This window comes from Phaethon aethereus (genome assembly GCF_964289735.1).
Source record: "Phaethon aethereus genome assembly, chromosome: 1".
In the NCBI taxonomy this organism is placed as follows: domain Eukaryota; kingdom Metazoa; phylum Chordata; class Aves; order Phaethontiformes; family Phaethontidae; genus Phaethon; species Phaethon aethereus.
Window position 1 is genome coordinate 151,456,488 of NC_138575.1, and position 15,960 is coordinate 151,472,447.

General features: G+C 40.1%; 1 protein-coding gene across 1 annotated transcript in view; it reads left to right on the plus strand.

Annotated features, from left to right (window-relative positions):
* Positions 1 to 12,781, plus strand: part of NCK2 (NCK adaptor protein 2) — a gene marked incomplete at its 5' end in the record, with an annotated part of 28,885 nt that extends 16,104 nt beyond the window's left edge. Inside the window, 2 exons of the mRNA XM_081997617.1 lie at positions 1,961 to 2,682; positions 12,571 to 12,781. Coding sequence (XP_081853743.1) covers positions 1,961 to 2,682; positions 12,571 to 12,765 — 917 coding nt within the window. The 3' untranslated portion in view covers positions 12,766 to 12,781. The remainder of the gene's footprint in view (positions 1 to 1,960; positions 2,683 to 12,570) is intronic.
* Between the last annotated feature and the right edge of the window lie 3,179 nt (positions 12,782 to 15,960).

A 15,960-nucleotide genomic window follows, 5' to 3' on the forward strand; every position in this document is an offset into this window, starting at 1 on the left:
TTCTTCTGCTGTAATTCCAAAATTCCAAGAAGTGATGCTACATAACTCCATTACAAAGCACATCAAAACCTGAGCTTTTATTGTGGAAGGTTCAATCTCACTGTAGGGCTTTATGTAGAGCGACTCTGTCGAAATACAGTTGCTTGTTTTCCATGAAGTTATAATGAGTAATTTCCCCCTTTTCCTAACAGAACGACCCTTAAGTTGTGTTTGTTTATATCGCCTTAATTTAATGCGTCTTAGTTCTGATACATCCTTGTCTTTTCGTTGAAAACGATGTCTACACTGATGAAAATTTCCAGTCTTGGCATGGCCAGCTTCTGATTAGCGCTTGCTTGGACACTGTTTTCCTGCAATTGTCTCCCCTCGTACAATAAGCTGCTCTCCCTCATTTTGCCTGAAGGTGCAGCCCCTGGCTCTCTGCTGAAGTGATGTAGTTAGAATGACGTTAGGATGTAAGCAGGCTCCGGCAGGAAGCAAGGAGCTGCTGGGGAAGGTCAGGAAACACATTTTCTGCCATCTTCTGAGACCTTAAGACTGTATTAATTAATGTATTTAACCCTTCTAGTTGGCAATCCCTGCATCATCGCATGTGTTCTGTTTGTCTGTGCTGTACAGCTAACCCCGAGAAATAAACCAGGTAGTTTTGCACTGAACAAACAGCTTTGCTGAAGATATTCATTGTATATGCACGTATGTATGTGTGTGTGTATATATACTAAAAAAATGAATACACTTTTCAGCAGTGGAGTGGCCAGATTAAATAATCCTGAATTGTTAAAAATGAAATATCATGCATCTCATTCTGTCAGATTAATTGAAGAAATAAAAGCGAAGTCCTATTTATTTTTTTTCCCATTCAATCTACCATAATCAGCATGTACTCATTGTGTCTCAAGTGAATCTCTCTTCTGCCGGCAAGGCTCTAGGAGCATGGAGGAAAGTACAAAAGCTGCTATTTCTGTGTTGGTTTTTGCTTTCTGTCCCCTGCATGACATTTTGGGTGTTGCTTGGTTTGTGCTGTACTGAGACTTCATCTTTTGTTTTCTCTTCAGAACTTATCTAAATTGATTTCACAAGAGAGGGCTACTTGTTCACTTTATCTTTCTGTTAATACATAAGCTTAAGCAGTCCTTGCTGCAAAAGTTTGAAAAGTATGCCAAGCGTGTTGTGCAGTTTTTCTTCAGTAATTAAACAGACATTAGCATGGCTCCTCTAATTAAGGAGAAAAAAAAAAATTGTGTTTTTAATATTATTATTGTTTCTTCTGTACTTTGTATTTCATGCTATAATTAAAGCCACGACAGTACATCAGAATTTACAGATTATAGGGGAACATATGCAAATGGTCTTTCTCACCATCAGGTTTACGCTTTTGTAGTACGTGATGAAATGCAGATGTAAGAGATGTGGATTTCAAAAGGGGGCTTGCAGTTGGAAGGAGTTGCAGCTGTAGCTGCCTGGGGACTGACTGAAGAATGAAGAGAGTAAAACGTAATCTGCAGAGAAACTTAAGCTTTTATTGCTGTGCTGGTTTATTTTCGTAGATTTTTCTTTCAAGTTTTGCTTGAGCCAAATTAAAGTCATGACTAAATTAAAAGGCACGACCATTTGGCTGGATTTTTAAGAGACGTAACAGCAAGCTGTGCAACTGTTCCAGTGATTAGCTGTTCTTGTAGTGAAGAAACCACTGTTTTTAAGTGTGTTAAAACTCTGGTACTTCTGGGAAGGGAAAGAGAGCCATTTATAGTGCAAATTGCTCCTTACCTGATGGTGCATCAGCTGGATGTTAAAGATAATCTCTTAAAGGTGTTACTGTTTCCTGACTCTGTAGTGTTACAGAAGAGAACACCATTTAGCAGTGTTGTTAAAGTGACGGACGAGAGTGTCACCAAATCCAGCGTTCGCAGTCTGGGGACAAGCATTCCGAGTGACCACTTCACATTTCTCTCTTTAACAGGTTTGGGAAAAACCAAGAGAAAGACGAGTGCGCGAGACGCCTCCCCCACTCCTAGCACAGATGCAGAATACCCATCCAACGGCAGCAGTGCCGACCGGATTTACGATCTTAACATTCCAGCCTACGTGAAATTTGCCTATGTTGCGGAGAGGGAGGATGAACTGTCCCTGGTTAAAGGATCCCGAGTGATTGTCATGGAGAAGTGCAGCGACGGCTGGTGGAGAGGTAGCTACAATGGACAGATTGGCTGGTTTCCTTCGAACTATGTGGTAGAGGAGGTTGAGGAGGCAACTGCAGATTCACCCAGCTTTCTCAGCTTAAGGAAAGGCGCTTCCATGAGTAACGGCCAGGGCACCAAAGTACTCCACGTTGTTCAGACACTGTATCCATTCAGCTCCGTCACAGAAGAAGAGCTCAATTTTGAAAAAGGGGAAACGATGGAAGTCATTGAAAAGCCAGAGAATGACCCAGAATGGTGGAAATGTAAAAATTCCAGAGGGCAAATTGGTCTTGTTCCTAAAAACTATGTAGTAATCATTAGCGATGGTCCTACCATTAACACTTCCCATCCACCTCAGATAAGCTACACGGGACCATCTTCTACCGGACGGTTTGCTGGAAGAGAGTGGTATTACGGGAATGTTACTCGACACCAAGCAGAATGTGCCCTGAACGAAAGGGGAGTGGAAGGAGACTTCCTTGTTAGAGATAGTGAATCTTCGGTAAGTGGTACTCAGCCCGGCAGGCTTTGTAATACCCAACGCTTGGGTTAGCAAGCATGACAGTTAATAGCTTCCTATCTGTAGTAAAGAGCTTTTCACCCTTAAAGAAGCAAGCCGTGCTTCAGCGTTACCCACTGATATGCTTACTGCATGTGAGAATCGGTCTGTTACTGAAATGCAGTGACATTTACACTGAAATTTAATAGCTGTCATCTCTATTATCCAGAGTTTCTTAATTAGTGGACAAGCAAATAAATATTTCAGGCTTCAGCTTGACTTTTCATGTGTTCCTCATATGCAATCTTCAAATTTACAGCACTATAAGATAAAGCAATACTTGTGAATTGCTAATTTGGTTGTTAATTTGATTTTTAAAGCTAATTTCAAATGGGGTCTTTGCATTGGTCAGTTTTGTTCTGCCTTTAATTGAATAATAGCATAGGTTCTTCGAGCTATTGGTTAAAATCCCATTTTAATGTATTTCTGCTCTACTTAAATTATTTAGGTTGTAATAAGGTAAAGTTACTGTATCTAATTGTTAAGATTGATACACAACAGAGAGGGTCAAGTCAGCAGCTCATACGCTTTGTAAATTGAGCCTCGATGACATCAGAAGGATATGAGTAATGCTGATTAGGCATCATTGTAACTCTAAAAGTTCAAATTTAAAATTGCAGTGAAAGACCTTTCATGTATGCTGAGACCAGAGAATTCATAGTTAAAAGCACTCAAAATCTAATTATCCCTTGACTATGATTTTTTTTAAAGGTGACAGATTTTAATAATTCCCTAATACATCTTTCAAAAGCTACCAAAAAAAAAAAAAAAAGATGCAAATCTGAATTTGTGATTAGGGCTTTTCTGCAATTATTTTTTCAATTGTAGGGCCATTCCATGAAGACAAATTGTTGTTTAGTAGATGTGTCCAAGTATTTTGTTGCTTCACGTCTAAAAATTCAAAATTAATATAGTTACATTAGCTCAGTCTTCTAATTTGAGCATACAGTACCACTAAAATAAGTATACCTTACAGCTATGGACATCTGTCTCTGCCATATTTGAATCAGGTTTCACTGTGCCTGTATTGTGGGCTATCCTGGTTTATAATGTAGGTTGCGAATAAAAACTAAAGCAGTGTCAACTGCATATAGTTTAAGCCATAATAAGTTTTTTAAAAGATTTCTTCACTCTAACTGCTGTCTTCAGAAGGCTGTATTGATTGCATATATCACTTCTGGTTAGGACATGTGATACTCCTTATCATAATTGTCTGTAAACTCGGGAAAAACTGTTCCCATATACTATTCTTCATGTAAATGATATTAGTAACTAGTCGGTAATAGGTGTTGGCATGACTGTATGCTGGAAAACAATTTGCTTTAAGTAAGGGGGAGAATTAAGCTTGAGCTCAAATCTGGAAGTAAAGATCCTTTTAGCTCTTGAGACTTTTTTTTTTTTTTGTGGAAGCATGTTTCAGATTTTCATTTGCTGATTCTGTTCTTCCTAAGTTACAATTTCAGTTGCTTAGAAGAGGTCCCAGAATGAAGTAAAAATCTGTGGTAGTATTGCGACAGATGCATTAGGTAGTGTGTACTCTATGCCTTTAGAGTAAAATTTCTTTCCAGCACAACTCCTTAACAAACTAAAAGAGGAGCTTTCTAGATGAACAGAACCCATCTTGTGAATTAACAGAGCCTGCATTTTTAATATAATGATACTAAAATTTGGGTTTGGCTGGCGTGTTGGCTCTTGGCGAGGGAGGTGAACAGAGGCTTCTAGTGACAGCAGAACAACAGCTGAAAGACAAGGAAATTGTTAATTCTGTAGGATTTTCTAAATCCAAATCAAACTTTACATTCTAATTTTTTGAAAACTTTACTAGTTTATTGTTATTATTGAAGTTAAGATTCTCACTATCCCCTGAAATTTTTACATCTTATGTAACTTTATTGACAAAATATAATTCTGTACTAGTCCGGAATACTTTGTTCTGGATACAGTATTATCTGATTAAATTTCAGGCATCTTTCCTTGATGAATTTGCTCTGCAGAAGACACGATAGCTGTCAAACTACCCTTTCTTTGGAGCTCTGTTCATTGGGTTCCTATTTTTGCTCTTAGTTAACTGTAATCACTAAATGAAGGCAAATGCAAATAAACCAGAGGAGAATGGGAAGAAAAACAGAAATTTAGAAAACATGACTGACTTACAGAGGCTGAGAGGAATCAGGTTTGTTTAGTCAACAAAAGAAAAGGCTGTGGTGGGACATAGAGTCTTCTAAAATCTAGAAATCCACTAGAGGATTATGGTAATCCCTAAACTACAGTAGTTCAGCTGTCTCTTCAAGGTACCGTCCTGTCTGAGAGTGGCAGGCAGGTATACTGGATACAGCGTACCCTTGGTGTGTCTGTCCAGCAGGTAGAAGCTTACTTTCAGATTTGGGTGCCGCATTTTGGGTTATCCTGAGACAGCAGCTATCAATTTTCTTCTGTCTTTCGTGAAAGTGCCAGAAGGACAGTTTGAAAATTAATACATTACTTGAAATACAAAAACACGCAGCCATTTCTCAGCGCACACCCTGTCACAGTGACCACTGTGCTACGGCTCATTTCTTTGCTCATAAGAGTCTACCTCCAGAGCAAACGAATTTCCTTGAAAGGACACAGTAACCTTTTAATTTAATGTGACATCATAACAGTAAACACACTTGTATTCAAAGCGATTTCAAATTTGCTGCCTGCACTGTTGCTGAGGAAATTGTTGCTTGTGGAGCACAAAAAGATTCATTCAGAATGTGGTCTTCAGGTTGTTTCCAGCATCTAACACTCACTGTAACCCCAGAAAATTTATTCAATTCACATTATAGCAAGCTTTTTGCACACACGCACACACAGAAAATGTGCTAATTTTTTTTTTATTTTTCTGATTTTGCAGATCCTGTATTTTTTGGGTTTTTTTGAGCAATGAGAAAAACTGTAGTTATGCATATAAATGCCTCCTTTGTTTTAGTACTACTTGAGAGTTTCAGCTTTTATTAGATTTAAAGAAATATTTTATTCTCAAACTTTAGTCTTCCCCAGTGTTTATATATCATACCATCATATAATCTGTTTATGTAAGTGAATTATAAAAGCATTGGGGCTTGCTAGTTTGTGGTGTTTTGTTTTTTTTTTTCTGAAGTGCTAGGAGTGATATAATAACCAAATAGGCATACTTGATAGCATTGGGAAAAAGATCATAAAAGATCTATTTCAAGCTTATTATGTACGGAACAATGAAAGAGTTTTAGAAGTAACCCTTAAATTCTTGACTGTTGCCATATTTCACATGCATGACTACAGAGGCCGTTCACACTGTGGCTAAAAGTCACCAGGAGTGTCTGCACAATTAGAGCTCTCCGGTTTGCTCTTCTTTCCACCAGACCAGCGCTTCCCATTACATCGTGTTATGAACCTGCCTATTAAAGCTACGGATACAGGGGTTATTCCTTCCTAAAAAGGCCCATAGATAAAACAGTGAGTCATCCTGCTAATCTCATGCCTGATTTTTGACCTGTTTTAGCATTTTCTAGAGAATTCCATCACCATAGTTACAAAAAGTCATCTGTATAAAAGTTTTCCTTGGATTTCTTTGAGTTTTGCTTTTGTTAACTGATCTATGAAAAGCTCTGCTTGGATAGATGAAGGCTTGTATTACTCTGTATTCATTTGATAAGACTCTCATGTTTTTTCAATTTCAAATTCTAGTAGTTGCAAGGTATTACAGTGTTTCTCTAGATCTAAATTTCCAGGTGTTTGTGTCTCAGCTCGATTCCTTTAGCCAAAAATATTCTCCTCTGTTACACTTAGATCTAAGGGATGCTGCCATAGTGGAGAATATCCTGAGATGAACTCTGTCAGGTAGCTAGGAGCCTGATTATCTTCATTAATTACGAAATGCTATTATTAGAACTATAAACTTGTTTGAACCATTTAAGCCCATAGTTTATGTAACAGGCACAGTTACCTACTGATAACATTTTTGCCAACTCTGTTACACCTAGGTAAAGTCACCTTAGTTTTGGAGATGTAAAGGAGGAGATTGAAGTGGAACATACCTAGTTAGAAATAGGTATAGAAATAGAAATCAAATGCTTGATTTGCTCTTTCTGTTGCAGGCTGTTCAGCTGATAAAGTTTGTTGTCTCGTTTAGGTAGCTCTCCTGAACAAATAATGCAGACTTGATCTATGCGGTCTCGATACAGCTACTTCTTACCCTTTTTGAATTGCACACTCTTTAGCGGTCAGATTTTTGTTCTCTCTGTGTAGTACCTAACACAAGAGAAACAAGTCTTGGCTGACACCGTTGGCCTGGGTTGGGTAGGTGATCGTCATGCTTTCAAGATCTGAGATTCCGCTGGGGATAGAAGCAAATTTGGAAGGAAGAAGGTTTTTTGTTCAGATTCACCCCGGGAAATAAGTGTGCTTGCTAGTGCTGTAGCTAACAGGAAGCAGTAATAGGTTGTGGCCAGTGAGAAGGGAGGGCGGCCGTGCCGCAGCCCTAGCTTCTGAGGAGATCCTCAGCTGCAGACACCCTTAGACTTCAAAGGGAGCTCCTGTCAGGACTCGCAGTCCCCTTGCACACTGCTGCGAGTGGGTGCAAAACTGGTGGTTAGACAAACACCACTGCTTCATAGCCCTATGATGTTGTCCACTGAAGCAGAGATGTTGTTTTTCTCAGACCAGTTCTGTTTATTTGCATGAATGAGCTATGCAATTTTTTGGCCAATTTCGGGAGCAATTGTTCATTAGGAAGTAACGGCTACCTTCTGCCAATAGTGTCACAGCTATCAAATTATAGTAACTGATCCTAAATGGGGTTGTGGGGTATGGTATTGAGACGATACTGACAATTGTAGGTGCGGCTGGATTTGTGTCAGTCCTCTGAGATTACATTTAGCTTCTGTGCTCTTTGTCCAGCAATAGTGACAGCAGAGGGAGGAGGCGCAGGTTGAGAGTTTGTATGCTTTTTGAGGTGCTAATTCTGTAGCGTTCAGGGTGTCCCATATTTTCCTGGGGTTTTAATCCTGAAAGTGTTGGATAGAAGCAATGAAATGTGGCAACTGTTCAAAACCTGAAGCATTTGTCATGTTCCGTGACATGTTGTGATTGATGAGTACAGCAGAGAGGAGGAGAAGGCTTATCTTTAAAAACAGGCTTAAGGAAATATCCTAGTGGTTTATTTTAAATGGAAGAATAGAAATCTTATTAGAGCTGTATCTGAAGATCGATGGAGCCAATTCATGTTTCTGACCTGTGTAACACTGATTTTGGAACATGGTGAACATTACATAGAGAAGTAGTGTATTTGTTTATATCTAAAGGAGGTGGAAGGGGTAGAGAAAGGAATTTTTAACCCTCCCAGATGGTTCTGTCCAGCCTAGCCTTAGACCTTTGAGCTATGACTTACTTTTTTTGGCTGGGTGACTGAGTAGGAGGAGGCGTGAGGGAAAACCTGGGTATGGAAGTGGAAGGAGTTGGGGAACTCCAGGTGAGACTCACAGATGGGAGCTCAAAGGGTCTAGGATAGTCTCAAAAATGAGTGCATGAGAATATCTTCCACAGAGGAGGGGCATTGCCAAGTGGAACTGGATTGAAAGGAAAAAAGTAAGTTACAGCATCAGTAAAAGGCTTTCAGAGGGAGTTATTTTCCCAATGTTACCCTTTATGATAAAATTGTCTTGTTTGATTCTCAAATGGAAATTATAAAGAGGGAACCTTTGTTCCCAGTTTCACTTGTTTTCCCTTATATCACTTTGTAACTTGTCTTCATGATAAAGTATTCAATTTTCTTTGAAAAGACAGAAAAGTTCCTGACCAAAGAAGTAAAATTAAAGGAACGTTTTCCTACATGTTGTCTTCCACATGCTGTAGGCACCAGCTGGTTTGTGGTCATCTTATTCATAAGCAGGGGTTAAAATAAAGGAATCTCAAACACCTCAAAGTACTACTACACCTGGACTGAAGAGCTGCAGATGCATAACAGCTAATCTTCAATTTTATGTTTCAGCAATTGATTTAACTTCAGGTTTAGGTCTTCCTAATTATGACGGTACAGATTTATTCACAGGTTCCCTGCCACGAAGCTATGCTCTGTAATTCTGCTGCAGAATCAACTGCTCTATAGATTTCAGGCGTTAAAGCTCGCTTCTGATATGCCTTTATTTGGTGTATGTGAGGCTTTTATTCCTGGAAAAGTTAGTGTGCAATTATCCAAATGTAGCAATTAATTTAAGAAGGAGAAGGGAGAAAAATTGGCCCCAGCAGTTGAAACAAAACAGCTTAAACAGTAGATAAAATAAACAGACTTGGAGCAAATACAAGGAGGACAGCAGGGAACCAATTCAACCTGCATCAAACCAGCATACTTTGAAATGGTAATGTTAAGAGCAGTAGTTTATCTAGAGATTATTTTTTAAATAGTCTTTTTTAACCCTTTTGCAAGCTTATTAGACTGGGAAAGAACCAAAATAAAAACAAATGCAAGTCCAGTAGCTTTTGCTGTTTGTTCTTGAATCCTGTAGAAGTTACTGTGCTGAGGCCAATAAAGGGTTTCAGGATTTTTGCAACAGCTGTTTGAGCTCTTCCATCTCTTTGCACCGGATGATGGCTGTCAAAAGAGTTAGATCAGCCTTTCTGCTATATATATTTCCTTTTTAAATTAATCACAAGAAGAATAACCTTTGTAACACGTTGTGGAGAAAATAAGCAATAATAATGTCTTCTATTTATTCATCAATCTAATTAGCAGCTCTGTGGCTGGGAGAAATGTACAATAGTTCAGGAGAACGTTCATTCGTTAAAGTTATACTTTTCCTGCCATTTTAATTATTAAATGTATTGTGTAGATCACCTCACGAAGACCTAAGTCTGGCAAGTGCCTGGGACATGAGACAGTAGATCAGAGGTCTAAGACCTGTTCCAGCACCTCTCTGTGTGTCATTAGCACATCCTTTCTCGTCTAAAAATAATGATTCTTGGCAGATGCAAGGAGCTTTGAAAACTCATAATTTTGACATGCTGAAAACAACTGGGCTTTGTCAGGAAAACATGAAAACTTTCTTGAGTGCAAAGTGATTATTTCACTTATTTTTAAACCTTTGTCATAACATCTTTTCCTGTTCCTAAAACAAAAAAATGCATTTGGTTCAGATTATGAACTTCCCATTTGTAAGTTCTTCTATTTTAAACGAGGGCCCTTTGGTTACTGGTTTTTGTTTGGTGTAGGCATCGCCCATGGAAGCAGCAGAACTTAGTCAGCAAGACTTGATCTTGTTTTTTGAATCTTAAGCAGCTAGTCCATAAGTGTTCCTCAACGCTGTCCTTGAAGAGACCCTTTGGACCTGCCTGGTAGCCTGTGTTTAGAGCACAGCGGTCAGCACACTGCCCAGAGCCCGTGCCCTAAATTTCTCCTCCATGAGCCCAGGATCCCAGAGCTTCTGCAGAGCTTCATTTGTGCCGGTCTGTGCTTTGTTACCGTTTAATGGCTGCTGCTTAGGACTATGGACACGTCCATTGAAAACAGGTCCTAGGCCTGCGTGGTTATAGCAGCCGGAGGGTTTGCCCACACTGCATTCAGGGTCTTAACCACAGCGCAGTGTTGGTACAACCGGGTTAGCTTTAACCCAGTAGGGTAGGTGTTGAAAATAGGTCAGTCTTGGCGTGAGCTCTGTGCAGCCTTGTTTGCAATGCTCCTGACGGCAGGGGTTTAATATCGGAGCTATCTGTCTTAAAATAGAAATTTTCAAACTTGCAACTAGGGATGGATGACAGGGCACATAACCTATCTTGAGTGAAGCATTAGAAACCCCAAAGATACACTTTTATGCACATTTCTTTCCACCCCTTTCCCCCACCCGCCCCAGTCCTCTCCTCTTGGCAGTCACCGGGGGTGTTGTGTGTATTTTGAGCCAGAGGCTTTGGAGCTGCTTGATGCCTGAGGTAGCCTTCCTGGTGGAGCCTGCTCTGACCCAGCCAAGGCCTGGTGACACCAGGTTATAGGTGGAAGAAGTAATTCTCCTGTGGGTGTTCTGTAAAATAATTTTTGAATGAGTGATGCTTGTGGATCTGGAATGCAGTGGCTCAAAGTAGAAGAGGGTTAGTCCAGAGATGTGGGGAGATGGCTGCTGGCTTGAGCAGTGCAAGAGGGGAAGAACTGCTGCCCAAAGCCGAGGTGTGAGCCTGGGGAGTTGGGCCAGAGTCTGATCAACAGGCATGGCAGGAGCTTCCTTTGCTCTGGGCAGGGCAGATGAGGTCAGAAGGGAAGGCAGAGAAGGAATCGGTACTAAAACAGGTGAGGAGGAGATGCAAGGGATGACATTTTGGGATAGGCAGAACGTGGGGGATGCATGGGGCAGAGACCCACATCATTGCAGGAAGAAAGACAGCGTGCCTGAGAAAATGCTGTCCTTCAGCTTACTTGGGTACAGTGTATATCTGTACAGTACTCAGTGTGTATCTGACCCCCCAAACGCAGTGTAGAGGACTCCAGAGGCTGTGGTTTCATGGACCAAAGTCTGGTAACAGCAGTAACATCCGAGGGCTCCCGCTCCGCCCTGCTCCATCCTCTGCTGTGCCACAGCTGTGCTCGGGGTTGTTCGTAAGGCGATGCTGTGACCCAGGTAGTCCTGTGGGGGTTTTCTTCAGCCTGGACGAGTTCAGGTTTGCAGCGCTGGCCTGACCGAAGCACCGGAGCAGCAGCGTGGTGGTGGGGAGGACTGAGGGACCGCAGGAAGGCTGTGTCTGAAGTCTGGCATGTGCCTGCAACAGCTTCTGCCTGAAGCCATGCATGCCTTCAGTGGGCAGAGACCCTGCAGCAGTACCTCCAGAGTCTCATCATGCGTTACTTACCTCCATTAAGTGCTTGCTACAAACTCCGGTGTATGCTTTTTATTTTTTATTATTTTTTCCTGCTGGCTGGCAACACCCGCCTCCAGCCACCTCTCATGGGGCTAAGCCCCTACTCCCATCTCTATGGCCAGCCAGCAGCAGTCGATGGCTAGAGATGGAGTTCAGCTGGAAGCGAGGGACAGCGTGTCCCTTCTACCCTCCTACGGCGGCATGTGGCGCAGGAAGCGGAATGGTCCCATCCCGGCTGTTTGGATGACAGCGCTTGCTTCGTTAAAGCAACCGATTGCCAAGATGAAGAGATTTATCATGTGAAAGTGTTCTGTCCTGAATAATGTAATTAGTGCTTAAATTTTGTCTTTTGTGGGTGGTGGTTTGATGGTGAGGTTTGTACTGTGTGTTTATTCTATAGCTTTATCTTTTTTTTTTTTTACAAGAATGGTATACTCAGTAGGAAAATTTATTCCCCGTACATGTGGTAGTGAAGATAAAAGGTGAATGTGTTTTTTGTCTTTTGCAATGCAAAGCAAGAACGGCCCTCTAGTGGTCACGGCTCTAAAAAAAGAGATACAGGTAATTTTTTTTCATCTCACACAAGATATATGCAATAATTGCTTTCTCCAGGACTCTCTAGCAAGGAAGCCATACATGATGGAAGCTTTTTCCTTCTCTTTGGCATTCTCATGCTTCTAGATTGAGTAACTAAGATAATATTTGCAATTTAGTCATGTAATTGGTGACTTCAGACTGTGCATCTGGGGAGCTTTCACTTAACTGACTTAACTGTGCATGTTAATAATGATGGCAATTATTTATTGAATAATAGACTATTGGGTTTCTTAAGTAGCTAAATCACCGAGCTGTGGAACAAAGACTAGCATAAATTACCATCAACTATATGACACAGTTTGTTCCTGAAGCCACAAAATTACACCTTCATTTTGTTCACTTTTATGTAATTCTTTTTTTTTTTTTTTTGTCTTTTTTAATTCTTCTCAACAGCCCAGTGACTTCTCAGTATCTCTAAAGGCGTCGGGGAAGAACAAACATTTCAAGGTGCAGCTCGTGGACAATGTCTATTGTATTGGGCAGCGTCGCTTTAATACTATGGATGAGTTGGTGGAACACTACAAAAAGGCTCCCATCTTCACCAGTGAACACGGGGAAAAGTTATATCTTGTGAAAGCACTTCAGTGACGTTGAAGATGGACTTGGCCACCTGGGCCTCTTATAACTTACAAGCCTTAGGTCCTAAATTCACTTTTATAGAGCAGAGCAATATCTGAAGCAGGCTTAAGGAATAGGCTCTTTCTAAAGTGTTTGCTCTGTTGGTTGCTGTTTGTCCTTTTTTTGTTTTCCTCTTTTTGTGTTCCAGTTCTGTTAATCTCCGACCACCTCTCTTCAGGTTGAGAGTTTCCCTTGGGTGGCCGTAGCGAGCACTCACCTTCCCGGATGAGTTCAAAACTCCCCTCTCCTGTGTACGTTTACATAGTTAGCTCAGATCAAGGAGGGGCGTTTTCAATTCAAACCAGTGTTAATCTCTTCAGATTGCTCACACAGGCAGAACTCTCCGTTCAGAGACATCGGGCACAGTTTGAATGCACTGAAGCTGCAGCTACTTAAGTGAGAGAGAGTAGACATAACAGTTGTGGCTGTGAGTTCTGTAGCTATATCGCTTACCGAGTAGTATATTACAAAAACTCCTAGTTCCTAGAAGCACTCTTTACACTGTACTCTGCTATTACATTGCCTCTCTGACTCTTTGTAAAGAGTACACTAATTAAAAGCATTTTGTAATAGTACTTCTTAAACTACTATGGTAAGATTGTAGTAAAAGAAAACTATCTAGTGTATTTTGGTCTGTAATTGCAACAAAGAGAAATTTTATTTGAAAGTTGATTACTAGAGAAAGAATCATTAAATTGTAAAGGCTGAATGTTTTGGTAATCTACAACCAAATGTGCCATCCACATAATGCTTTTTCCTCTTGCCCTTCTGCTTGTTTGAATTAAACAATTATGTATTTAATTCTCAAAGTAATATGTATCTGTAGCTGATTGTTGACACTAATACAGAAGATTAATAAAAACTGATCTTGGGGCGGGGCGGGCTACCAACACTATATATATATTTGCTTTACAGAAAGAAATCTTCGGGTTTTACAGAGGATGGCGTGGTTGGTAGGAAGAGACACACAGAATGTTTATGAAGAAAATGCATTTTTCTCTTTTCTTTACATTTAAACTCCTTTATGGTTTAAATATACAGTCTTTAGATGGCACATTCCTTAGATTGAAGAAGGGATTGTGAGATCTCAAAATCCTGCATACTCGGTTTTTTGGATATTGTAATAAAAAAGGTATTATGTCATGATGGAGTACTGGATTTATCCTTGGGTGGTAGTCCTGGTGTTGCTTTAGGAAGGTGAAATAGGGTGACTAATGAGTTTGCCTTAGAATTTGTGTAGTCTAAAATGAAAACCTCTGTGACTGCAAAGGACAGTTTGATATGAGGCAGTGTCTAATGAGCCCTGTGTTACTTGTTTCTGTGATAAGCAAGTTCGTTCACAGCTTTAATGAAAACTGCAAGATGGAGCTGTTTCCTGGTATCTTTTTGCTATTAAAACATGTTCCTTACCTGTATTTCAGCCAGTGGTAGTACAGCTACCTCTGTGTATAACTCCAGTGTAGGTTAAGTGGACACCAGCGCTGTCTGACTTGCTTTGGTGTGAATCATACCACTGCCAGGAGACTGCACTGGTATGTCTGCAAATGAATTGCAGTCTTGCTGGGACCACAGAGGCAAGCACAGTTTTTGAACTTCTACACACATACTATTTTCCCACCACTCTTGAAATCTTTTTTGAACATTTGATGACTGTATTTGAATTAACAACTGTATTTTTCTGTATGTGCATTAACTAAAAATTGGGCAGTGACACTTCTGCTTGGTCCAATTGATGAAGAAAAGCAAGTGATTCAGAGCAATCCAGTATGGTCATGCATTATCCTGAAGAGCACCTACCCATGATTCTCTTCTAAGAATATAGAAGCTTTCCTTAGGAATTAACAATCTACCTACAGAAGGACTCCACAGTGGGCTGCTTCTTAAACTTCTTAAGTGATTTCTGCAGAGAATGTAGGTTTTTGCCTTCTGATACCTAGTTCTTTCCTTAGGTGAATCTGAGCATGTACCAAGTATGGCAATGGCATTAAGAAAGCCAACTATGTGTTGTATGAGGATTTTCAGGTTTGAGTGAATTGCTTTTCAGTCTCATTGACTCTTTGTAGTATTTGGAAAAATGATACATGGGAATGGTTTTCCTTTTCAGTAGACTGATTACTATAATTACTCTTTCATGCCCCTTGTTCATTTCTCTGAAATGTTCCCCATGTTTCCTGTTCCAGGAGCCTTTGTATGCCTCTTGCGATCCTTTTTTTTCCCCCCCTTTTTTTTTTTATAGTCCCTTTTTACAAGCTCTGTTAGTTCCTTACCCCTTTCTAGTGTCGATAGCTTAGAACTAAATCAAATAGACGTCTAAGTGAAGCTTTTACCATATGCTCTGTATTTTAATGGATTTGTCTTTTTTTTTTTTTGTTACCTTCATCCTTTGTAAACAACTTCTGTGTATTGAGGTGTGAATTGTTAAAATATTTTGTTTTGGAAGCATTTAGTTAACTTACAACCCAGCAGTGTGAATTACTAGCTTAGGTTATTATTTTTTTTAAACAAGCCTCATCTTGTTTTTGCCCATGCTGTATTTAATCAACATGCTCTCCATTCAACAAGCTCATTAATAGTTCTTTGGTGGATCCCGTGTTTACTAATTGAAGTAAGTTTCTGCAAGTTTTGCTGCCTTTTTGACCTCATTTGCTGGATTGGGCCTAAGCATTAACAATCTTCAGTACTAACTGCTTAATAAAGGGGTAATAGACACGGATTTTATTTTTATTTTCCTATTTTATATGTATCGTTCTATTGTTTGACAAAACCTTACCCTTATTTTTTGACTACTTAAGTTCTTTGTCAAAGCTTGGGGTTGGGGCTGTGTGGGGTTTTTTTAAGATGAGAGGAATTGTGGTGACCAAGTTTCTTGACCTACAGTTTTCATTAAAGGCTCAAATAATTTCTGGTGGAGTAGAAATGGTGATTTTTCTTTATAGTATTCAGCCTGGCTTTTCCAATCATACCTTGTTCATATAGGTGCATAAGTTGTACTTTTAAGTATTATTCCTGTACAGCTGTTAATGTTTTCTTGCCTTGCTGGTGTTTATATAAGAATGTGAATGAGTTGTCTGAATCCATAGCAGTTGCTGTACTTCCCATGCAGTGGCAGGAATTTGAGATCCACGTTTTCTCTTTTAGCTCCGGGAGCTTGTTGATGAGCTATGT